We start from the raw sequence: 25,125 nt of genomic DNA on the forward strand, positions 1-25,125 counted from the left end.
ATACTTTGGCCACCTGATGCGAAGAACTGACTCATTTGAAAAGACCCTGATGCTGGGGAAGATTGAGGGCAGGAGGAGAAGGGGACAACAGAGGACGAGATGGTTGGATGGCATCATGGACTCAGTGGACATGGGTTTGGTAGACTCCCGTAGTTGATGATGGATAGAGAGGCCTGGCGTGCTGCAGTTCATGGGATCACAAAGAGTCGGACACAACTGAGCGACTGATCTGAACTGAACTGAAGGTGCTTACCAAATCAAAGACTTTTTACCAGTACATTGTATTACATTTTTAGGTAAGGTCTCTTTTACATACAGAGCACAGCTTTGTAGTTTGAGGTTTGGGAACGGAGTGCCACTCTTAGGATGACTTGCAAAGTCCCAGAGCCAGGACTATGGATTTTTCATGTTACTAACTGCATGCTTTATATATATATATATATATATATATATATATATATATAATGAGATATAAGGCCCAAATAGTAAAAAGTTTCACTATTTTATCTGCATAATAATAATGATAGCAACTAACATTTAGCAAAACTTCATTTAATCTTCCTTGTAAAGTCTATGGTAATTCCACATTAATGATAAGGAAATTCAGGTTTTGAGAGTTAGGTAATTTAGGAAAAACGGCACAGTTTGTAAATTGTAGAAGGGGGACTTAACTATCAATACAAGCATTCTAGCTCCAGTGCTTGCACTTCTAGTCTTTCTACTATATTGCTTTTGAATTATCAAACACAATATAACAACTCAACTTAAGAGTGCACTTTGTATTCATCTTTTACCATAGCTTTATTTGTTTGCTGAGTAGATTTCAGGGAGTATACAATTTGTAACTCTAGTCTCTGTGATTGGAGCAGTAAGAATTGTTATGGGTGTAGGGAAAATCAGGTAACAAATGTCAATAACTTGTTAAAAAAAAAAAAAAGAAAGATTTTTCTCCAAATCTATGTTGTTCATTCACTCACACAAATAGGCATGGCTGTTTTGAAGAGTTGCTATGTAAGGATGGGCTTTATTGTACAGGATTAATGGAAACTTTTTTCAGCCTCTTACCAGGATCTAAGTAGACTTTGACATACCTAATTTATATTGGTTATAAATTACATTACTAATTTATATAAATATAATGTCTTATTTATTTGTATGCATTTAAAATAAGAATGTTTCTTCTTTGGGTGAAAATTTTATATTAGAATATTATTTGATTCTACCACAACTCATTTCTTTCCCATGAGAGTTTACCAATTCTAGTGACAATTCTTTTATTTCTAAAAATACTTGTAAACCTCAAAGCTGTGAGGAGCAAACCAAGGGAGCCCTGTTCTTCTTCAGGAGCACCTATTATTGAAATAACTGAGCTCAGTATTCTGTAAAGGAGACAAGGAGCATCCCTCCTGCTAGTCTTCCAAGGCTGCTCAGCAAGGGAGGTTTTAACTCTATGACCTTCCTCCTGTGAACCTATTTCTGCTGCTAGGAGAAGAGCAGGCATCCTGGAACTTGTATATAGACTGACTTGACTCAATAACATAATTTTATTTTCCTTCTGAAAAAAAGATATTATAGGAAGCCAAATATAAGTAAATGACATTTAGCTAGTCTTTAATTGGTGTGGCTTATTTATCTCTCATTGATGATGATGTATGTACAATCTAGGCTATCATTATTTTGGCTTATTCTAAAAATATGCAAACTTGTATGGAAAAATTCATTTTATAATACACCTTCTTTTTCTTGTATATTTAGAAAAATGATTATTCTATAAACTAATACTCATTAATCTGACAATGCTTATATTTATAGGGCACTGCAAAATTAATGTGTATGTTTAATTTGTTCACAGTTCCTGATGATGTGTTTGCCCAAAATTACATATGGAAAGGCTCTTACAATTATAAAGGAAAGAAACAACCCATGACCCTGACAGTTACTAGTTTCAATGCTTCCACTGGGAGAGTCAATGCAACGCTCAGTAATAGCAACATGGAACTACTACTTTCAGGTATCACTTTAAAGAAAAGAAACTTTGCCTTCATGCCTTTATTTTCATAATTTCATCATTTTTATTAGTGATTTTTGTACTGTGAAATATTTGCTTTATTTCTGGTGGCATTCATAATTCATTTAGAAACAAGCTTTCTGGTTTGATTGAGGCATATATAATACTACACAAATATAAAACTCTGTGATTCTGAAATAAGCTCCCTCAAGAATATTTTTACATGGCTAGAATGACATGTCATGAAATAGAAGAGAACTTTTAATTTGAATAAAACTAACTTCTTCTCTATTCTCATAACACCAAAGAGACTGGATAAGTGATTTGCAAGCTGCTTTATCATCACAAAATCATGTCTTCAAATGAGGCTGTTTAGGAGGACACTATTGTCTAAAATAGAAAATATAGGGCTACACTACCCTAATTAGGCAAAAGGAACCCAGAGCCTTATTCATCTTCTCAGCCTTCTCAAGTTTCTTTGATCTACTGCATACTTCCCTCATTATCTTTCATTGCTGCTACTGCTAAGTCACTTCAGTCGTGTCTGACTCTGTGTGACCCCATAGACATCAGCCCACCAGGCTCCCCCGTCCCTGGGATTCTCCAGGCAAGAACACTGGAGTGGGTTGCCATTTCCTTCTCCAATGCATGAAAGTGAAAAAGTGAAAGTGAAGTCGCTCAGTTGTGTCCGACTCTTAGCGACCCCATGGACTGCAGCCTACTAGGCTCCTCCATCCATGGGATTTTCCAGGCAAGAGTACTGGAGTGGGGTGCCATTGCCTTATCCGGTGACACCAGCTGGGTGTCCCACAATTCAACTCACTTCTGACACTGCTGCTAAGTCGCTTCATTTGTATCTTTGATTACTCTGGTTTTTCTGACATTCAAATGTTTCCTCAAATGTCATCTTGTCAACAGTACTCCTGATGACCTTAGGTAAAGTAGCCTTCACCTTACAAATAGACTCACTCTGTTAGTCATCGGCAGTCTTATCTTATTTCATTTTCTTCTTTTCATTATTTGAAAGTATAGCATAGTATAGTATAGCATATCATGGCATGTTATGACATGACATGACATGACATAATTTGTCTGTACTCCAACAGTTCAAGCCCTAAGAAAGCATCTCTTTGCCTTCCAGTTCATTGCTATACCTCAAAGGTTAGAAATGAAACTGGAGCAAAATTGGTCTCAATGACTTTGAATTATTGTTTTCATTTAAAAATAGATTTAAAAAATATTGATACTGAAAATATGTAATGTATATATTTAAACTTATTGACTATATAGCCCATATAATTATTAATAGTGAAATAATTTGTGATATAAATAAAATAAGAAATAAAATTTTATCTATTGATTTTGTAAATTTTACAAGAACTATACAGCATCATTTTGTATTGTTGAATGGCTCTACACTAAAGCCAAAATAAAAATATTAGAAGTTAATACGTATTTTAATTTAAAATATATATACAATTACATGATATAAATTGAATTAAAGGAATGCATTTAAATTGTGACTACTGATCTATTTAATTTTGAAACATGAGTTTTATTTTTATTCTGTATGAGAGTTGGCACTAAATAAATATATATTTATCCTAATCAAATTTCTACAAATATAGGAAAATAAACATAAATAATTAGACCAATTTAACTTGCTAACACTGTCTACATAGAATTAATTATAACATTTTTCCAGCAACTTTGATTACTTTTGTGTCTTTTCTCTATTATAATTTATAGATCAAGATCTATGTATTATGTTTATACTCCCAGCTTATTTTTATGATACCTTATTGCTTAGGTGAAATAGTAAGTGAATGAATTAGTGAGTCATTTCAACTATCAGTTAATCACAAAATTTTTACTTAGAATATGATTTTATACAGTTCCCCAAAACACATTTTTATTCCACTTATTTATACTCTCAGAGTACTCTTATTCAGGAAAAAATAAAATAAAATGAATACATTTGCTTCTCTTCTTTATGCCACATTCTGTATTTACTTTCTTGAACTAAAAATTCTACTTGATTTTTGTGATCCAGCTCAAATACTCTTTCTTAATAAGCATTTCCTAATCACTCTGGTGTGAAATGAATCTTCTTTCTTTTGGCCTTTAATTCATCATATTCTCTATCTCTGTCATTATATCTCCTGTTTCATCAGAAATTCTTATAAACATCACATTTTTAGATAGGAACCACATATTCATCTTTGCGATTCCAGTAGCACCTCAAATATTCTTTTTCTAAGGGTGGGCTTGTACTTAATTATTAAGGAAAACGTCAAGAGTTTCAACATTTGATTCATACCCTTGAGTATTTTAAATCTGACTGATGAAATAAATCATTTTTACAACAATCATGGAATGATGTTATTAATAACAATAATATTTGATTTTAATAGCATACGTAATTTAAACTCCACAGTAATAGTTAAGTTGAGAATTTCAGCTGAGAGATTGCTATATTTTGCAGGATTTGTGAAAAAGCATGAAAATGGGCTTGATTTGTTGCTTTTTTTCCTTTTCTTATCACATGTATTTATGATATATTTAAGGAGCTATAGATAATAAAGTGAAACATAACTACTTGCAAAATTAGTAGACTAAACATCCTTATATTTTACAGGAGTATATAAAAGCCAAGAAGCTCGCCTAATGTTACACATCTATCTCATTAAAGTACCAGCTCAAGCTTCTGTGAAGAAAATGAAGGAGGAAAATTGGGCCATGGATGGCTTTGTAAGTATATTTCTTTAAAAGTCTGCTGCTAAACTTAATAACACATTTGTGCTATGGTTTGTCATTAAAATTACAGAAAAATGTAAGTTTCTAAATTGAGCTAGTTAAATACACACACATAAAATGGCAAAACTACTATTATTACTAATTTATTTTGAAAAAATAAATGATTCAGTATAAATACTTAGTAATCTAGTGTGTCTAAACTACTGAAGCCTATGACCTACAGAAGGTTTTCCTTGTAAAAGTTTTGTTACTTCAGAGCATATAGTCAGAGTTCCCATGCTCATTTTATCAAAGACTTCTGGGCAGTGTGTAAGTATAAGATTTGTTGCTTCCAACTGCCAGTTTAGAAATTCCATTCACTTAAGTGACTGAATAGAACAGGGTAACTCCAAAGTGAGGTTATGGTAACTGTTCAGAGGAAGTGGCTCACATAACTTCTTCTTCATAGCCAACTTTATAAAATTTTCTAAATATGAAGAGTAAATTTGGTTTCTGAGGGAAAATAAAAAGTGCATCCTGTTTCCCTTTCTGTGCCATTATTCATGGAGTTGAGGTCTAACTCATCTTCCGTGCACTTAGATTGTTTCATTTAGGAAACAAATAAAATGAATACATTCATTTAACTATTAGAGTTTGAGCTTTTCTTTTTAGAAGCATTTTGTGTCTAAAAATGACCTTGCCCAGGGTATGTCTGATAATAAGGAATAAATCACTTGTGAAATGTCAGACTTACATGAATAATTTGGTATAATATTTTGCTTTTTAGGGCAAGGATGCAAGGTTTTCTGCAGCTTTCACAATAACATACATGACTTAGATAACATTGAAAATAATCAGGACAAACTTTGGGGTAAATTCATATGACTAGTTATCAGCAACACTGAAATGTATCAACTCATATTTTATTAGTGAGATCAAATAACACTATGCATGTGACCTATTTTTTATGTATAGAACTTTACATGCAAGGTACAGTTAATAGCATTTGCAGGATTAGGTAGAGTCACAAAATCCCAGGCTCAACATGCAACAAGTTCTTTCTCATGTTTCTGGGGTTAGCTTGGGGGGCTCCATTTGAAGCTGTGGCATCAAGTTCAGGTTGCTCCGGGTGTCTCATATCAGGTCCAGGCTGGAGGGACAGCAGCTGCCAGGAACATGTCCTTCTCTTGCCAAAGGCCTGAAACTCTGAGGGGCAAAGTGGAAATATGTCCCCCTTATTTTAACAGCCCTATTGAGATATAATCCATGTACCCTACTCATTTAAAGTGTACAGTTCAGTAGTTCTTACTATATTTACAGATGTGTAACCATCACCACAGTTGATTTTAGAATATTTCCATCACCTCAAAAAGAAACCATATCCTTTACCTATCGCCCAACCCATCCACCCCTCCTTTCTCCCCCAAATCCCAGCAACCACAACTCTATTTTCTGTCTAGATTTCACTGTTCTAGGCTTTCATATTTATGAATCATACAATCCCTGGTCTTTTGTGACCATGGATTATATGGTTTCTTTCACTTATAATGGGAAACATGCCTCTTAAGGCCTAGGCTTGGAACTGACTTATTGTCAATTCCACCCACATTCCATTGGCCAAAGCAAGTCACAGGACAAAATCCAACTCACTGAGGAAGAATGAATACACTTTTCATGAATGTTAATGGGAAGGGAGAAAATTGTGCCTGTATGCTGAACAGTAATTGAATCTACAAAGTACAGTATTATATTTTAATTTTTAATTGACTACTTGCCTTATTCTGTTTTATCATATTGACAATCAGTTTCTTCACCTAAAAGAAATCTATAAATCTGTATCATTATATTAATAACTAATCCCCCTTATTTCCAGTATCCTAATTAAAGATGAAATTTTTCATTTTATTTTTAATAATGGTAAATTTGCATGATGTTCTGTTTTACACAGAAGATATGGAGGAAGGAATTGTGCATAATATTCATTTTATATTAAGTCTGAATATTTTCTAAGACTGGGAAAATATATCTGTGGCTAACTTTTATGTTTAATCAAACTTATAAATATTTTTAGGTTTCTGCTGAGCCTGATGGAGCTACTTATGTATTTCAAGGATTTATTCAGGGTAAAGATTATGGGCAATTTGGACTACAAAGACTAGGTAATGTAGTCATTTTCATTTTCATGTACTTTATTACTCAAGATATCATAAGAAAATATAATGGATTTTGTACATTAGGCACACTTACTGCATTTTGAATTTTGCATTGTCAGGACTATATATTGATACACTTGATAGCCTTCTAAATAAGTACAGTCTTTAAAATATTGGTTCTCTGTGTTCCACCTCAATACAGTGTTTAGTTTTTCATCATATTTCTAATAAATATGACAAACTGCCTTTCCCTCAAGCAAGTAAAAAGGAGAAAAAGTGATAAAGATTTGAAATAAAATTTTAAACTGTGAATGATTTTATCTTATGAGAATTGTATTGCTTCTCTTCCATTTGAATATCTTTGCAATTTTCTTACTGCCCCGCCAAAAAAAAAACCAATGTAGTGGCACTTTGAGAAACTCATAGAATCTGGAAAGGGAAAATTACTTTGAGGAGTGAACCATTGTGGGGGCTTTGTGCTAGTAAGATATGTAAATTTTCTGTGGTGGGAGGTACAGGGTTTTGTCATTTTTATTCCCAACTCTTCTCAAACATATCTAGATATTTAATAGTCTTGTTTGAATGTATTTATTAACACGCCTTTTGGTGTACAATTTTCCTAAAGTATACTGTATCTCATTATTATATTGTGGTAGTAATGCATAAACAGTAAATCCATGTTCTAAAAACTACTCCTTGATGTTTATCTTTAAAATTCCATTGCTTTGAACTTTTATGTAAATTTTCTGAGTCCCTGGAAAATTAAAATACAAAATGGTACTAATATTTTTAACCTTGACTAGGGTATGACTTCAGTTCAGTTCAGTCTCTCAGTCATGTCCATTCTTTGAGACCCCATGGACTGCAGCACGCCAGGCTTCCCTGTCCATTACTAGCTCCTGGAGTTTACTCAAATTCACATCCACTGAATCGGTGATACCATCCAACCATCTCATCCTCTGTTGTCCCCTTCTCCTCCCACCTTCAGTCTTTCCCAGTAGCAAGGTCTTTTCCAAGGAGTCAGTTCTTCGCATCAGGTGGAAGAAGTATTGGAATTTCAGCTTCAGCATCAGTCCTTCCAATGAATATTCAGACTGGATTCCTTTTGGATTGATCTCCTTGCAGACCAAAGGGACTCTCAAGAGTCTTCTCCAATACCACAGTTCAAAAGCATCAATTATTCAGCACTCATCTTTCTTTATAGTTCAACTCTCACATCCATACGTGACTACTGGAAAAACCATAGCTTTGACTAGATGGACCAAAGTAATGTCTCTGCTATTTAATATACTGTCTAGGTTTGTCGTAACTTTTCTTCCAAGGAGCAAGTGTCTTAATTTCATGGATGCAGTCACCATCTGCAGTGATTTTGGAGCACACCCCCTACAAAAAAAATAAAGTATCTTACTGTTTCCATTGTTTCCCCATCTATTTGCCATGAAGTGATAGTACTGGATGCATAATCTTCATTTCTGAAAAGCCAACTTTTTCATTCTCCTCTTTCACTTTTATTAAGAGGCCCTTTAGTTCTTCTTCACTTTCTGCCATAAGGTGTTATCTGCATATCTGAAGTTATTGATATTTCTCCCAGAAATCTTGATTCCAGCTTGTGCTTCATCCAGCCCAGCATTCCACATGATGTGCTCTGCATATAACTTAAATAAGCAGGGTGACAATATGCAGCCTTGACATACTCCTTTCCTGATTTGGAATCAGTCTGTTGTTCCATGTCCAGTTCTAACTGTTGCTTCTTGACCTGCATACATATTTCTCAGGAGGCAGGTCAGGTAGTCTGGTATTCCCTTCTCTTGAAGAATTTTCCACAATTAGCTGTGATCCACACAGTCAAAGGCTTTGGCATAGTTAATAAAGCATGACTTAGTTGAACATTTGATATAGTTGAATGTTTTTTTAAAAAGTAAATCAGCTTTCCCCAGATGAACAATAATAAGGAGATGTCATTTCAGATAATGTCTTGCCACAATTGTTAGTTTTAAAATCAGTAGAAGACATTCACTAATACAGTACATTGTCACAGTCGTATAATTGAATACAAGCTTTTTTCACATTATATTCCCCAAATCATCTCAAGCACTGCATGTCTAAAACAGAACCTATTAAGAAGAAAAAGAAACTATTTTTCTGAAAAAAGAGTTTGCTATTTATTTCTCTTCCATAGTCCCTGTGCCAACACATTGACAAATCTCATTTTTCTCATCTTTTAGCTATGCTAATGTAGGCAAAATTATACGATACTGAAAGAGGAACTCCACAGGTCAGTACATGCCCAATACACTGGAGATCAGTGGAGAAATAACTCCAGAAAGAATGAAGAGATGGAGCCAAAGCAAAAACAATACCCAGCTGTGGATGTGACTGGTGATAGAAGCAAGGTCCGATGCTGTAAAGAGCAATATTGCATAGGAACCTGGAATGTCAGGTCCATGAATCAAGGCAAATTGGAAGTGGTCAAACAAGAGATGGCAAGAGTGAATGTCAACATTCTAGGAATCAGCGAACTAAAATGGACTGGAATGGGTGAATTTAACTCATATGACCATTATATCTACTACTGTGGACAGGAATCCCTTAGAAGAAATGGAGTAGCCATCATGGTCAACAAAAGAGTCTGAAATGCAATACTTGGATGCAATCTCAAAAATGACAGAATGATCTCTGTTCGTTTCCAAGGCAAACCAACCATTCAATATCACAGTAATCCAAGTCTATGCCCCAACCAGTAACGCTGAAGAAGCTGAAGTTGAACGGTTCTATGAAGACCTACAAGACCTTTTAGAACTAACACCCAAAAAGATGTCCTTTTCATTATAGGGGACTGGAATGCAAAAGTAGGAAGTCAAGAAACACCTGGACTAACAGGCAAATTAGCCTTGGAATACAGAATGAAGCAGGGCAAAGACTAATTGAATTTTGCCCAGAAAATGCACTGGTCATAGCAAACACCCTCTTCTAACAACACAAGAGAAGACTCTACACATGGGCATCACCAGATGGTCGACACCGAAATCATATTGATTATATTCTTTGCAGCCAAAGATGGAAAAGCTCTATACAGTCAACAAAAACAAGACCAGGAGCTGACTGTGGCTCAGATCATGAACTCCTTATTGACAAGTTCAGACCGACATTAAAGAAAGTAGGGAAAACCACTAGACTATTCAGGTCTAGTGACCTGAATCAAATCCCTTATGACCTAAATCAAATCCCTTATGATTATACAATGGAAGTGAGAAATAGATTTAAGGGCCTAGATCCGATAGATAGAGTGCCTGATGTGGACTGAGGTTTGTGACATTGTAGAAGACAGGGATCAAGATCATCCCCATGGAAAAGAAATGCAAAAAAGCAAAATGGCTGTGTGAGGAGGCCTTACAAATAGCTGTGAAAAGAAGAAAAGCAAAAAGCAAAGCAGAAAAGAAAAGATACAAGCATCTGAATGCAGAGTTCCAAAGAACAGCAAGAAGAGATAAGAAAGCCTTCCTCAGCGATCAATGCAAAGAAATAGAGGAAAACAACAGAATGGGAAAGACTAGAGATTTCTTCAAGAAAATTAGAGAAACAAGGGAACATTTCATGCAAAGATGGGCTCGATAAAGGACAGAAATGGTATGGACCTAACAGAAGCAGAAGATGTTAAGAAGAGGTGGCAAGAATACGCAGAAGAACTATACAAAAAAGATCTTCACGACCGAGATAATCATGACGGTGTGATCACTCACCTAGAGCCAGACATCCTAGATGTGAAGTCAAGTGGGCCTTAGAAAGCATCACTACAAACAAAGCTAGTGGAGGTGATGGAATTCCAGTTGAGCTATTTCAAATCTTGAAAGATGATGCTGTGAAAGTGCTGCACTCAATATGCCAGCAAATTTGGAAAACTCAGCAGTGGTCACAGGACCAGAAAAGTCAGTTTTCATTCCAATCCCAAAGAAAGGCAATGCCAAAGAACGCTCAAACTACCACACAATTGCACTCATCTCACATGCTAGTAAAGGGATGCTCAAAATTCTCCAAGCCAGGCTTCAGGAATATGTGAACCATGAACTTCATGATGTTCAAGCTGGTTTTAGAAAAGGCAGAGGAACCAGAGATCAAATTGCCAACATCTGCTGGATCATGGAAAAAAGCAAGAGAGTTCCAGAAAAACACCTATTTCTGCTTTATTGTCTATGCCAAAGCCTTTGTGAGGATCACAATAAACTGTGGAATATTCTTCAAGAGGTGGGAAGCAACAATTAGAACTGGACATGGAACAACAGACTGGTTCCAAATAGGAAAAAGAGTACATCAAGGCTGTATATTGTCACCCTGCTTATCTAACTTATATGCAGAATACATCGTGAGAAACGCTGGACTGGAAGAAGCACAAGCTGGAATCAAGATTGCCGGGAGAAATATCGATAACATCACATATGCAGATGACACCACCCTTGTGGCAGAAAGTGAAGAGGAACGAAAACGCCTCTTGATGAAAGTGAAAGAGGACAGTGAAAAAATTGGCTTAAAGCTCAACATTCAGAAAACGAAGATCATGGCATCCAGTCCCAGCACTTCATGGGAAATAGATGGGGAAACAGTGGAAACAGTGTCAGACTTTATTTTTCTGGGCTCCAAAATCACTGCAGATGGTGACTGCAGCCATGAAATTAAAAGACGCTTACACCTTAGAAGAGAAGTTATGACCAACCTAGATAGCATATTCAAAAGCAGAGACATTACTTTGCCAACAACCGTCCATCTAGTCAAGGCTCTGGTTTTTCCAGTGGTCATGTATGGATGTGAGAGTTGGACTGTGAAGAAGGCTGAGCGCCGAAGAATTGATGCTTTTGAACTGTGGTGTTGGAGAAGACTCTTGAGAGTCCCTTGGACTGCAAACAGATCCAACCAGTCCATTCTGAAGAAGATCAGCCCTGGGATTTCTTTGGAGGGAATGATGCTGAAGATGAAACTCCAGTACTTTGGCCACCTCATGCGAAGAGTTGATTCATTGGAAAAGACTCTGATGCTGGGAGGGATTGGGGGTAGGAGGAGTAGGGGATAACAGAGGATGAGATGGCTGGATGGCATCACTGACTTGATGGATGTGAGTCTGAGTGAACTCCGGGAGTTGGTGATGGACAGGGAGGCCTGGCATGCTGTGATTCATGGGGTCGCAAAGTGTCGGACATGACTGAGCGACTGAACTGAACTGAATGTCATAACCATTTACTCAGTCCCAAGGAGAACACTCCTAAATCCTATGCCTTCTTACACCCTTCTTCCTTCATCCACACAGATAACTTCTGTTTATTTGAAATATGAAATGTTCCTGGAAATCTATCTTTCATGCTCTTCCTAGTGCTATAGTTCCCATCTTAATTTCCATTTTTATCTGGGATGTCTTCAAACTACTCCTGCTTTCAGACCAGACTCTCTCAAGTCCATCTCACCTTAGTCACTGTTTAAAATCTTGTATATAACCACTGAGCAGTTTTTTCCCCTACACATCTTCAGTTCTTCCTCACTGTAGGTGGGTGAAAATTTTGAGCTCTTTAGAATAATATTTATGCCTTTTCAAATGTTTATCATTTTAGCCTCCTTTTCCTATCACGTATCTTTTCTATACAGATATGCCTAACATTAATTCATGCTTCATATATACACTTATTTATGGCTCTGTATTCTTCCTACAGTTGTTATTAACTAAAGTTCAGAGACTGAGCTTATTGTTCATTCTGTATCCTTTCCTGGAAAAATATACATAGTAGGTGTTGTGTAAAATTGTGTGGAAATGAAGGAGTTTTGTGAATTATTTTTGTATTTCCAAGTAGATAAATATCTTGAGCAAGGAATAAATTAATTGGTTTCTAAAAAATATCAAGTTGATAAAAGAGACCTAATTTTTTATTTGTATGTTATCTTTTTTCTTTTATAGGACTGAATATGTCAGAAGGCTCAAATTCTTCAAATCAACCTCATGGTACAAATAGTAGTTCCGTGGCCATTGCTATTCTGGTGCCTTTTTTTGCACTTATATTTGCAGGATTTGGATTTTATCTCTATAAACAAAGGTAAGTTTATTGATGTTAAGTATAAAATGTTTCCCAAATCTATATTTTATGTTCTTTTTACTCTCCAATTCAAATTCTAACTTCTGTTTTGTTTTGTTTTGTTTTGTTTTGTTTTTGGTCTGAATTGTTGCAGCAAATATAACCACAGTTTGTTAAAACCATTATTTCCTCTGCCCATCATCCCATCACCCCAATATACACACAACTAAAATCGCTCTGTTGAGTTGTGCAAACATTCAACTTTATTATTTCTCCTTTTTGTCTGTCAATTTTCTGGAATGTAACTAATTGTATAAGTTATTTTTATACTATTCATGCTGAAACTATAGTTTACAAAATCTAAGTTAAGGTTTAAAATGAACAGGTGATATCTGCTGCCACGTGTCTTTAGAGAACAAGGAAGAAGTTTATGTTTAAACCTCTTAGTTTACATGATAGTACTGACAGATTTTACCCAGGCTGACAGATGATAAAATCTTCTAGTCTTCTCATTTATCTTCTGTTGCTTTTATAAAATGATGCAGTTAGTATGTTATATTTGTTATATATCTCACGTATGACTGTATAGATTATCAGTTGACCCCTCTTTGCTATGTCCATTACAACATCTTGATGAAGGGCTTTAGTATGCAGTTAATCCACTATTTGAGACCATCGCTTATTAAGGAAACAAAAAAAGGCAAAAAAAAAAAAAAGAAGAAGAAGAAGAAAGTATGCTGGTAACCAGATAACTAATTGAATACCTAATTTTTTAAATCAAATCTAATATCATTATTATAAATGCCAGTCTGTATTATCTAAGAATGATTTAATTAATATTATGCAAATTTGTAACAATTGTGCATTAGCAGTTGTTCAAGCCTTGTCAATATCAGATGTTGTTAATGATAAAAATCATCACTAAATTTATTTATAAAGCTAGCTATGCTAATCATTTTTTATTATTGTGGTAAAATGCACATAAAATGATTTAAACCATTGTAGATATACAATTCAGTGACATTTAGTATACTCACAATGTCACAAAACCATCAGCCTAAAAGGAAACTGTACCCACTAAACAGTCACTCCCTACTCCTCCTACCCCTGTCTCAGGTAATTACTTTGGTTCACCTTCTGGATATTATATATATATGGAATCATACAATATGTGACATTTTGTATCTGGCTTCTTAAATATAATATAGTGTTTTCAAGGTTATCCTTATCATACTACACATCTACATATTATTGACTATGTGGCTGAATAATATTCCATTCTATGTTTGAATATGTTATGTTTAAATATGTCCATTCATCAGCTGATGGATATTTGGATTATTCCTGTGTTTGGGCTACTGTGAACAGTGCTGCTATACACATCTGTGTACAAGTTTTGTTCAGACGCCTGTTTCAGTTTTTTGAGTATGCATTCAAGAATGAAATTCTTGGATTATATGGTAATCCTTCATTTAACCTTTTTCCTTCATTTAACCACATTTAATATGGTTTCCCTGGTGGCTCAGATGGTAAAGCGTCTACCTGCAATGCAGGAGACCCGGGTTCAATCCGTGGGTTAGGAGGATTCCCTGGAGAAGGAAATGGCAACCCACAAAAGTATTCTTGCCTAGAAAATCCCATGGACAGAAAAGGGCCTGATAGGTTGCAGTCCACGGGGTCACAAAGAGTTGGACACGACTGAGTGATTTCATTTTCATTTAACCATCCTAGTGAACTGTATTTCATTGTGATATTGATCTGCATTTCCCTAATTACTAATTATATTGGGCGTTTTTCATGTGTCTGCTAGTCATTTGTCTACATTCTTTGAAGAAATACCTATTCAAATTCTTTGCCCATTTTTAAAATTGACTAATTTGTCTTATTTTTGAGGTATAAGAGTTCTCCATATATTCTGGATACTAAACCCTTTTCAGATACATGGTTTGCAAATATTTCTCTTTCCGTGGGTTGTAGTTACAGTTTCTTGATAGTATCCTTTGATATACCAAATTTTTCATTTTTATGAAGTCCAATTTATTTCTTTTTTCTTCTGTTACTTTGCTCTTAGTATTATACCTAAGAGACCATTGCCAAATGCAAGGTCATGAAGGTTTACCTATGTGTTTTCTCCTAAGTATTTTATAGATTTTGCTCTTATGTTTAGAACATTGATTAGTTTTAAGTTAATTTTTATTGATAGTATAAACTTTTCTAAAGTTTGATGTTATTTTCCTTAAAGTTGTTGCTTAATATTTGCAGAAACAAATCTTTTAAATCTTTGTGATCCTTACCTAATTAGAAGGAAATGATGTTGCTTCTGTGTTTATTGTGAATCTAGTTTAAAAAAGAGAAATGAATGTGATCGATTAGAATTATGCACCTGGCAAGAGCAAGTTGTAAGCAATATAATTTACATTATATAACTATATATATGTATATATAGATGATGCTATTGAAAGCAATTTTAGATAGATTTTTTAAAATGTTATCATACAAATCCCTGACAATTTTTAGTACAGAGAAAAATTCAGAAAATGTGCTAAGGATAGGACAATCACAGAGTGGCAAATACAAATTATAATAAAATAAGTAGTTGAAATTTTGTGTTATTTGTTGTAAGCAAAAGAGAATTATTTTAAGGCCTTTTTAGGAATTAAATTTGAGGAACACATAGGGGTAAGTATGCTTTTGTTGCTGTTGTTCAGTCCCTAAGTTTTGTCCAACTTTTGCGACCCTGTGGAGTACAGCACACCAGGCTTCCCTGTCTTTCACTATCTCCCAGAGTTTGCTCAAATTCAAGTATGCCTTTGATCATTTGATTTACATGTAAAATTATAATTTTATTTACAAATGATTTTTTTGCAATTTGATTTTTTATCATTTGATTTACAAATGTCAGCAAATTATGCTGTAGGATGTGGGAAAGAGAAACTAGAAATAAACATTAGTCAAAAGTGAGACAAACAATAAAGGAGGGATTCAAAATGAACACCTTATACCAGCCAGCTTAGATTCCATGTGTTTTGTTAACTAATAGCAAATATTCAGTTATCAGGAACTCTGGAAACTATTTCATGACATGAGATATCAGTGTAGTTAGTCATTTTGTCTTTGAGATTTTGAGTTTACTTGTTCTAATGTATATAATTTTAAGCCAATTGAGTATTTATGTTTCTGGGATACTCTAAGCACTTTCCAAAACTAGGTGTCAGTATCAGATGTCTGCTTTTCTTGGGACTCCCTTCTTATTACCGCAGAATGAAATCCTTATTGTCATTCAAGTCTCAGATTAAATTTTACTTCCTTATTTTCTTTATTACCTCTCCTAACATGGCTCCCAGTTACTTCTGGTCATATCAACCATTTTCCTTTTCAGCAAAACAATTTTCATTATCTCGTTTCGTTTTTCTTGTTTATTTTTAATTTATTCATTGCTGTCCTTGTAATATGAGAGTAATGAGTTTGTATGTTTTTTGTAAAAAAGAAAAATTATATATCCAATGCCTAGGGTCATGCCTAGCATGTAATGGATGCTCAATAAATACTTGAGGAATGAATAGTAATGAGATTTGAATTCATCATCATCATAATTTAGCTATATTTTACATGATCATTTATGATAACATTATCTCATAAGAAAATTTATAAGACTAGCCATAATATTTATTTATACTTATATTACTCATATTGGTACCATTTATAAATATATATTGTATGTAAATAATAAAAGTCATTCATGATTTAAAAGTGACAGGTAAATTATTCAAATTTGATGAATTGTGGTTTCTCAATATTTTCAAGTTATATTATCCATTAACAGTGATAACTCAAGTATTGATATATTGTGTTTGAGTTCTATTCTGCTGTTTCTGGAAGAAAGTTAATGTATAACTAATTAGTGTTCTCATCTACAGGACTGCACCCAAAACCCAGTATACAGGATGTTCAGTTCATGAAAATAACAATGGCCAAGCAGCTTTTGAAAATCCCATGTATGACACCAACACAAAGTCAGTGGAAGGGAAGGCAGTACGGTTCGATCCCAACTTGAACACAGTCTGCACAATGGTATAACGTGGCAGCTTTGGCCTTCTTCAGAAGCTTGGAAATCGACACACAAAACAGTGCACACTTAGTTCACTGACAAACAAATCAAAGCACACTTATCAGGACTTGCTGGGTCACCTTTTCCTGTGGAATGATAGAGAAGAGTGTTTTTTCATAAACTGGACCATAATTCTTCTTCATGTTTACCATGGAGAATTTTACAGAAATTTGGCTGCACTCCGAGAGTGCTTACTCACAGTTTATTTGCTTTTTTTAAAAAGGAGATTATTCTAAAACATAAACTTATTTGCATATATTGGAGGAGCATCCACTATCAGTATTTCTGTGCTTTATAAACTATATTAGAGGGACTGGGTTTAAAAAAATGATATAGGGTAGAAAATAAGAGCTATACTTACAAGAGTCAATAGATCACTGACTTCTCTTTAACTGTCATGAGCTGTATCACGCCCATAAGTCTGTATTTTTCACCACTCTATCAGCTGTTCCTTCCTTTTAATTGAGTCATTGTTTTCTTCATTTCCCTGGTTATTTCAGATTGAGTCATGCCCTGAAATGTTTATGAGCTAATTTATGTCACAGATGAGATAAGAGTGCCCACTCTGATTTGATGCTTTCTGGTTGTTTTCTTCAGTATCATACTGCTACCTTTTTTTAGACTGGTTGTCATAGTTTCTGTAAATGGCAAGCTCATCATGCTATCTTCCTGATTTCCCTCATTATGTTGTAACCAATATTATTCAGTGAGCCATGGGGTAAGTGTTTAACTCCTTGCTTCAATCTTTTTTGTCCCTCAGAAACAACCTTAGCTGGCAAAAACTGTCTATAATAATCATGATTTTGCAGTTATCTGAGATACTGAACTTACCATTCTTTACCATTCTTTCTAATATTTTTGCAAGACCAAATAGAACCTATCAGTCTACTTATTTAGTTTATAATTATCTGTTTTTCTTTCCAGCTGAATGTTCAAATTTATTTAATATTGCTTTGAACTTTTACCTAACAGTGAGTTAGAAGTATAAACTTGTTAAACTTTTTAGTTAACAGTGAGTTAAACATATATTTTGGACCATTGCCTAAATCAAAATGAGTAAAAGTAAAATTACTTTCAAATAACCAATATAAATTTATTTCCTAAAGTTGTGGATTTACCAAATCTTTATATATTTAAAAATTTCTATTCTCTTATCCTTAAGAAGCAGCTTCCAGATATGACAGGTTTCTTTCATAGTCATTAAGGTATGTATTTGCAAGTTATTTACAACCGTATCACAGAAATGCCAGCATTTTGATTTAATAGGTCATAGTCTTCCTTTAATAGCATGTTTTACTTCACTGGATAAATTATGTACCTGGTGTAAACACTTCATTGTTGTCCCTTTCAAATATGGATAAAGTTGTAAACAGTCTCGGCTTTTTGTGTCATGAGACAGAGTGCCTACGAGAAATCATTGCACCCAGAGTGCTGCTTGGATCTATCTCTACAAATGTAGTGAATTTCTTGTAAACCACTTTGAAATACATTGTTTTGGAAATTCATATAATTTTCCCAACATTGTACTCTACTGACAGGATGCTGTTTTAAATTTTATTCCATCAGTTATTTATTCTTGTTTATTCAAATGACTGCAATAACAACAATTCATTCATTAATGTTAAGGTTAATACATTTAAGATCTTGTTTAAACAATGTTTCTTCTGCAACTGGCTACTCCTCTTATATTAATGCATACACTTTTGTAAAGAAGTATATTTTTATGAAAAAAAAACTTTGTAAAAGTATGATGTAAATTTTCAGTGCAATGTAAACAAATAAAAGTGGATAATTGCTTTTGTAAAATGTCTATTCTTTTCAAAATTGTTGGTGCAGTGGTTATTAAAAGGAATGAGCAGCCCTTCTTTATTTGGTGATATAATAAAGTTCTGAAACTGCATATACTTAGTTCAAAACATAATAATGAAATATGGGTATTTTTTTCATGTTCTGTAGTTCCCACGTATAACACTCTTAAAAGTAAACATTCTCAGTAAGCATAATAGTATCATAAAAACCTCATCTTAGAATTTACCTTAAGTGTCAATATTTTAACAATACATAGTATCTAAAATTATATATAACTGATGATTTCTAGTATTTCAATAGTAAATTTCTTAGAGATATTTATGTTAAGCATGCTTCCTAGGTATGAACCCAATAACCTTTTGAATTGCTACATTAAACTAATATTCACAAACAAATCTATATTTCCAGGATGAAACATGTAAAGTTTTGTACTCAAGAGATTTATCATTTCTATAAAGTTCAAATCACAAGCTATTGAAATTCAACTTTGTTAGATAACTCTTTTTTACAGAACACATTGTCTTTATATGTCAAGACCTGAATCTCCAGTCTTTACGAGTCTATTACTGTTATTTTGCTTTTATTTTAGAAATAATTGCTTCTTGATATATTGCAGTTTCTGTTTTAACTTCATTAACTGTATTATCTCCACCTTTAATTCGCTTCATATCTTCTGCATTTTCTCTTGTTATTTGTCTATATGTTTATTCCTCCTGTGTTTTCTTTTTTTCCCTTTTTATTTTTCAACTTTTCAATTTTTCTTTCTATTGATGCTTTTCTTAGCATCCTTTCCTCTTTTACATGTCTTATCCTTTTTAGCCTTTTTATTATTAATTCTCATTTTAAAAATTTTCTGTTTATCTTTTTAACCCCCTCAAAAATTATTTTAGTGGAAGTCACTTTACTTTTATCTTTTTCCTAGCTCTGCTGCTGCTGCTAAGTCACTTCAGTCGTGTCCGACTCTGTGCGACCCCATAGATGGCTCCCACCAGCCCACCGGACTCCCCCGTCCCTGGGATTCTCCAGGCAAGAACACTGGAGTGGGTTGTCATTTCCTTCTCCAATGCATGAAAGTGAAAAGTCAAAGTGAAGTCACTCAGTCGTGTCTGACTCCTAGCGACCCCATGGACTGCAGCCCACCAGGCCCCTCCGTCCATGGGATTTTCCAGGCAAGAGTACTGGAGTGGGGTGCCATTGCCTTCTCCATTTCCTAGCTCTATTGAAGTATAACTAATAATTGTGAGATATTTAAAATGTATAGCTTGATAATTTAGTAAAGGAACATAGTTTTTTTTTTGTTTTTTTGATCAGAACATTTCAGTTCTACTCTGTTATTCGATTTCAATTAAGGAAGTAACTTAAAAGAGCCTTCTTGAGTTTCTCTTATATTTAAGAACATTAAAGCTGTAGGTTCCACTCAGGATCTCTTGATAATGGATTCTAATGAAAATTACTGTGGGCATAAACCAAAGGTCAGATTTATTTCACCTGTCCTTTTCACTTATGTGAGAGAAAAAAAAAAGCAATAACGTTAGCTAAAGCAGTCAGTAAACATATCTATATGAGTGTCCCTTAAAGAGAATGAGAATATATTTGCTGTCAAAGTACTAATCTATAAATATCTATAAAAGTAAGATAGACATTGTTAAAGGAAGGTGAAAGAAAACCTCTATAAAATTATAGAAGCTCATAAGTCTAGGAAATAATTAAAAATGAGAAGTTTGAAACTTGACTGAAAGAAATATTGATTTGCTTCTCTCTCTCTATCTCTCTCTTTTGCTCTTTTTTTTTTTTTTTTTTTTTTTTTAGGATGACTTTGGAGGAAAGGGAATAAGAATCTCAAAAGATATACATGTGTAAAAATCTGAGAAATATCTTTCTTTGATTACTTTCATGAGCTTGATATTCTAAAGTACTTTAAAGCAGATTTAAAAGTTACTGGAGAGTAGAACAGCCACTGGACGTTAGATTTCATTCTTTAGAATACAAATCAATAGAGCTAGTGAACACGGGCTAGATACATTCCCAACTTTTAATAAGTTCCCATGTGTAATAATTTTATTAGTCCTGAAAAAGAAGTATATTCTACACATTCAAATTCATAGCTATAAGTTGCATTGCAAACAAAAAACAAGAAATCTGTGCTTAAACTCTCATGAGATCCAAATCCTGTTTATAAGTATTTGCATACATATGAAAATAGGGATAATCCCAAATGCTTTGACAGGATCAATGAGATACATATACATAGAGAAAAATATCGACCCACCTCCACATTGTGAATTAAAATAAACCAAAAGGGCTTCTTAGTAAGTCTTTTCTTCATATCATTTAGTTAAATTTTGTGTCTCCTGAAGGAACTTATTAGAAAGAAATGTGTTACTGGAAAATGTCATTTGATTGCTTTGTAATCCCAGTAAGCCAATTAACAGAGCAATGGCAACCCACTCCAATATTCTTGCCTGGAGAATCCCATGGATGGAGGAGCCTGGTGGGCTATAATCCACGGGGTCGCAGAGTCGGATACAACTGAGTGACTTCACTTTTATTATAGAGCAAGTACCCCAATCTCTTTATTTTTAAACCAAGACTTTTCTAGTTTATGGCACCCTTTTTTGAACAAAGATTTTAAGTACATAAGAAGAAATAAAAAGGAAATTAATGATAATAAAAAATTTTTAAATATTTTCAAATATTCTAGTAAATGTATACTAACATACATATATATGAATATATACTTATAGAGAGATATTAATATACTTCTCTACTGATACTTTAAGTAGTGGGGCTAATAATTTCTGTAATTTTAAAGAGTATCATAAGCAATTTTTGGATATATTCATAGTATTTAACATGACATAAAATATCTGTGATTTTTATAGGGGACAAAAGTCAGAGATTATTTTTACCCAGCTTTTTACTGAAGGAAATACTATATTTTAGTGAGAACAGTGAAGATAAAGGTGTGGCATTTTCCCACCTGTGTTTACACATTTTTTGAATTCTACTAGCATACTAGGTTTAGAACCATGCTTCATGGTACAGGGAATAAAACTTTCTCTTGAGTGATTGGCAATGAAAATTAAGGGCTTGAGTTGGATGTTAGTTATGAAATAGCAACATAAAGAAGAAACATTTCTAAGAAGAAATCCCTAAAAGGAAAGACTGAGTATAAATAGAAAAATATCATTAATTAATGTTAACACAGTAGATATTTTCTAACATTAAACATTCACATACTACTCTAGTATGAAGTATAATGTCTAGTGGATAAATATAGGAAACACATAGATCTTATCGAGGTAAATTAAAGTTTTGTCAAGCTATTAATAATTTTTTAAAAGTATACATAGAAGTCACATAATTCTATGTGGTAACTATGTTCATTTCTATAAGCTTTCACTCTTTTTCTGTTAAAATTGACTCCTATGGCATTAAAAGCAAATATTTGACTAGCCTACTGAATAAGATTAAGGAGTATAGAGGTGATATGGGTTATGTGGCATCAATATTTGTCTTCAGAATATTCAGAATTTGATGGAGTTAATTTGAAGACTCCATATTAGGTCAGTTTAATATAATGGAAAACTTGGACATTTCTTGATGAAATGACCAGAAACTATTCACAATATCAATAATGAATTTCTCTTTACTTTTTATCAGTATATGTTTTCCTAGGAATCTTTATTGAAGCTTTATAAAATGTCATTTGAAGTTTATTGACAAAATAGCATCTATAATTTCAACAGAAATCAATTAGACCAGACAAAAACCAAATTTTACATTTAAAGATATGCTGTTATTAAGTAAACGAAATCAGTATTTTTCACCTAGTAATTCTTCTCAATAGGTTATCCAAAGGAAATAATCAATAGAGAAGTACTTGACATGTGCTTTTCACATTATGAACTATTAGTGTATGATGAAAAATATATCACTAGTTAACAACGTGTAAGCAGCATAAATATTCACTGATCTGGGATTACATTAGAAATTATTATGCATTTATAAGTAATTTTTAAAAATTATGTTCATAGTTAATGATATGAAGACTTTAGTTTTTTAAAACAAAAGCCACTCTTTCTTACCACTGTTTTCTCTTTCCATTTTTCTGTTTATTCCAAATATAAACATAAATGTTTTGAAGCAAAGAAATAAAATACAAATGATCACAATGATCAGGAGTGTGAATAATTGCAGTCTTTTCATTTGACTTTTTTCCAGGAAGACATATATGTTTATAACATTATAAAAATAGTTTATTTTTAAAATTTTTTGAAGGATAATAGCTTTACAGAATTTTGTTGTTTTCTGTCAAACTTCAACATGGATCAGCCATATGTATACACATATCCCCTCCCTTTGGAACCTCCCTCCCATCTCCCTCCCCATCTCACTGCTCTAGGTTGATACAGAGCCCCGTTTGTGTTTCCTGAGTCATACAGCAAATTCCCATTGGCTATCTGTTTTACATATGGTAATGTAAGTTTCCATGTTACTCTTGCCATATATCTCACCCTCTCCTCCCCTCTCCCCATGTCCATAAGTATTCTCCATGTCTGTTTCTCCATTGCTGCCCTGTAAATAAATTCTTCAGTACCATTTTTCTAGATTGTGTATATGTGCATTGGAAAATGATATGTATCTTTGACTTTCTGACTCACTTCACTCTGTATAATAGGTTCTAGGTTCATTCACCTCATCAGAATTGATTTTACTGTGTTCCATTTTATGGCTGAGTAATATTCCATTTTGTATATGTACCAAAACATCTTTATCCATTCATCTGTCGATGGACATCTAGGTTGCTTCCATGTTCTAATTATTGTAAGTAGTGCTCCAATGAACAATGTGGCACATGTGTCTCTTTCAATTTTGGTTTCCTCAGGGAAATCCCACTATGCCTAGGAGTGGGATTGCTGGGTCATATCCTGGTTTTATTCCTAGTTTTTTAAGGAATTTCCATATCGTCTTCCATGGTGGCTGTATCAATTTGCATTCCCACCAACAGTGCAAGAACGTTGCCTTTCTCCACACCTACTCCAGCATTTACTGCTTGTAGACTTTTTGATGAGGGCCATTCTGACCAGTGTGAGGTGATATCTCATTGTGGTTTTAATTTTCATTTCCCTAACAATGAGCAATGTTGAGCATCTTTTCATGTGTTTTTGCCATCTGTACGTCTTCTTTGGAGAAATGTCTGTTTAGGTCTTTTTCCTAATTTTTGATTGGGTTGTTTCTGTTTCTGGAATTGAGTGTTATAAGTTGCTTGTATATTTTGGAAATTAACCCTTTGTCAGTTGTTTCATTTGCTATTATTTTCTCCCATTCTGAGGGTTGTCTTTTACCTTGCTTATAGTTTCCATTGCTGTGCAAAAGCTTTTAAGTTTAATCAGGTCCCACTTGTTTACTTTTGTTTTTATTTCCATTACTCTAGGAAGTGGGTCTTAGAGGATCTTGCTTTTATTTATGTCATTGAGTGTTCTGCCTATGTTACATCTAAGAGTTTTATAATTTCTGGTCTTACCTTTAGGTCTTTAATCCAATTTGAGTTTATGTGTCAGTACCATACTAACTTGATGACTGTAGCTTTGTAGTATAATCTGAAGTCAAGAAGGTTGATTCCTCCTGCTCCATTCTTCTTTCTCAAGACTGTTTTGGTTATTCAGGGTCTTTTTTGTTTGCATATGAATTGTGAAAATTTTTTCCTAATGCTATGAAAAATGCCATTGGTAATTTGATAGGGATTGCATTGAATGTGTAGACTGCATTTGGTAGTATAGTCATTTTCATAATATTGATTCTTCTTACCCAGGAACATGAGATATCTATCCATCTGTTTATGTCATCTTTGATTTCTTTCATCAGTGTCTTATAACTTTCTGTGTACAGTTCTTTTGTCTCCTTAGGTAAGTTTATTCCTAGGTATTTCTTTTTGTTGCAATAGTGAATGGCATTGATTCCCTAATTACTCTTTCTGATTTTTCATTGTTTGTATATAGAAATGCAAGTGATTTCTGTGTATTGATTTTGTATCCTGCAACTTTGCTAACTTCACTGATTAGCTCTAGTAATTTTCTGACACTATCTTTAGGGTTTCCTATGTACAGTATCATGTTATCTACAAAGAGTGAGAGCTTTACTTCTGCTTCTCTGATTTTGATTCCTTTTATTTCTTTTTCTTCTCTGATTGCTGTGGCTAGGGCTTCCAGAATTATGTTGAATAATAGTGGTGAAAGTGGACACCCTTGTCTTGCTCCT

General features: G+C 33.9%; 1 protein-coding gene across 6 annotated transcripts in view; it reads left to right on the forward strand.

The window, feature by feature from the left end:
* CSMD3 (CUB and Sushi multiple domains 3) overlaps positions 1-18,804 on the forward strand; it is a 1,461,887-nt gene extending 1,443,083 nt beyond the window's left edge. For 5 of the 6 annotated variants that reach the window (XM_070802766.1, XM_070802768.1, XM_070802769.1 and 2 more), the window contains 5 exons: positions 1,853-2,011; positions 4,647-4,759; positions 6,816-6,903; positions 12,833-12,968; positions 16,865-18,803. In XM_070802766.1, coding sequence (XP_070658867.1) covers positions 1,853-2,011; positions 4,647-4,759; positions 6,816-6,903; positions 12,833-12,968; positions 16,865-17,024 — 656 coding nt within the window. In that variant the 3' untranslated portion in view covers positions 17,025-18,803. Of the gene's footprint in view, positions 1-1,852; positions 2,012-4,646; positions 4,760-6,815; positions 6,904-12,832; positions 12,969-16,864 lie in introns of all 6 variants that reach the window. The other variant, XM_070802767.1, reaches the window with a different exon arrangement.
* The last annotated feature ends 6,321 nt before the right edge of the window (positions 18,805-25,125 follow it).

This window comes from Bos indicus, chromosome 14 (assembly GCF_029378745.1).
Source record: "Bos indicus isolate NIAB-ARS_2022 breed Sahiwal x Tharparkar chromosome 14, NIAB-ARS_B.indTharparkar_mat_pri_1.0, whole genome shotgun sequence".
NCBI lineage: Eukaryota > Metazoa > Chordata > Mammalia > Artiodactyla > Bovidae > Bos > Bos indicus.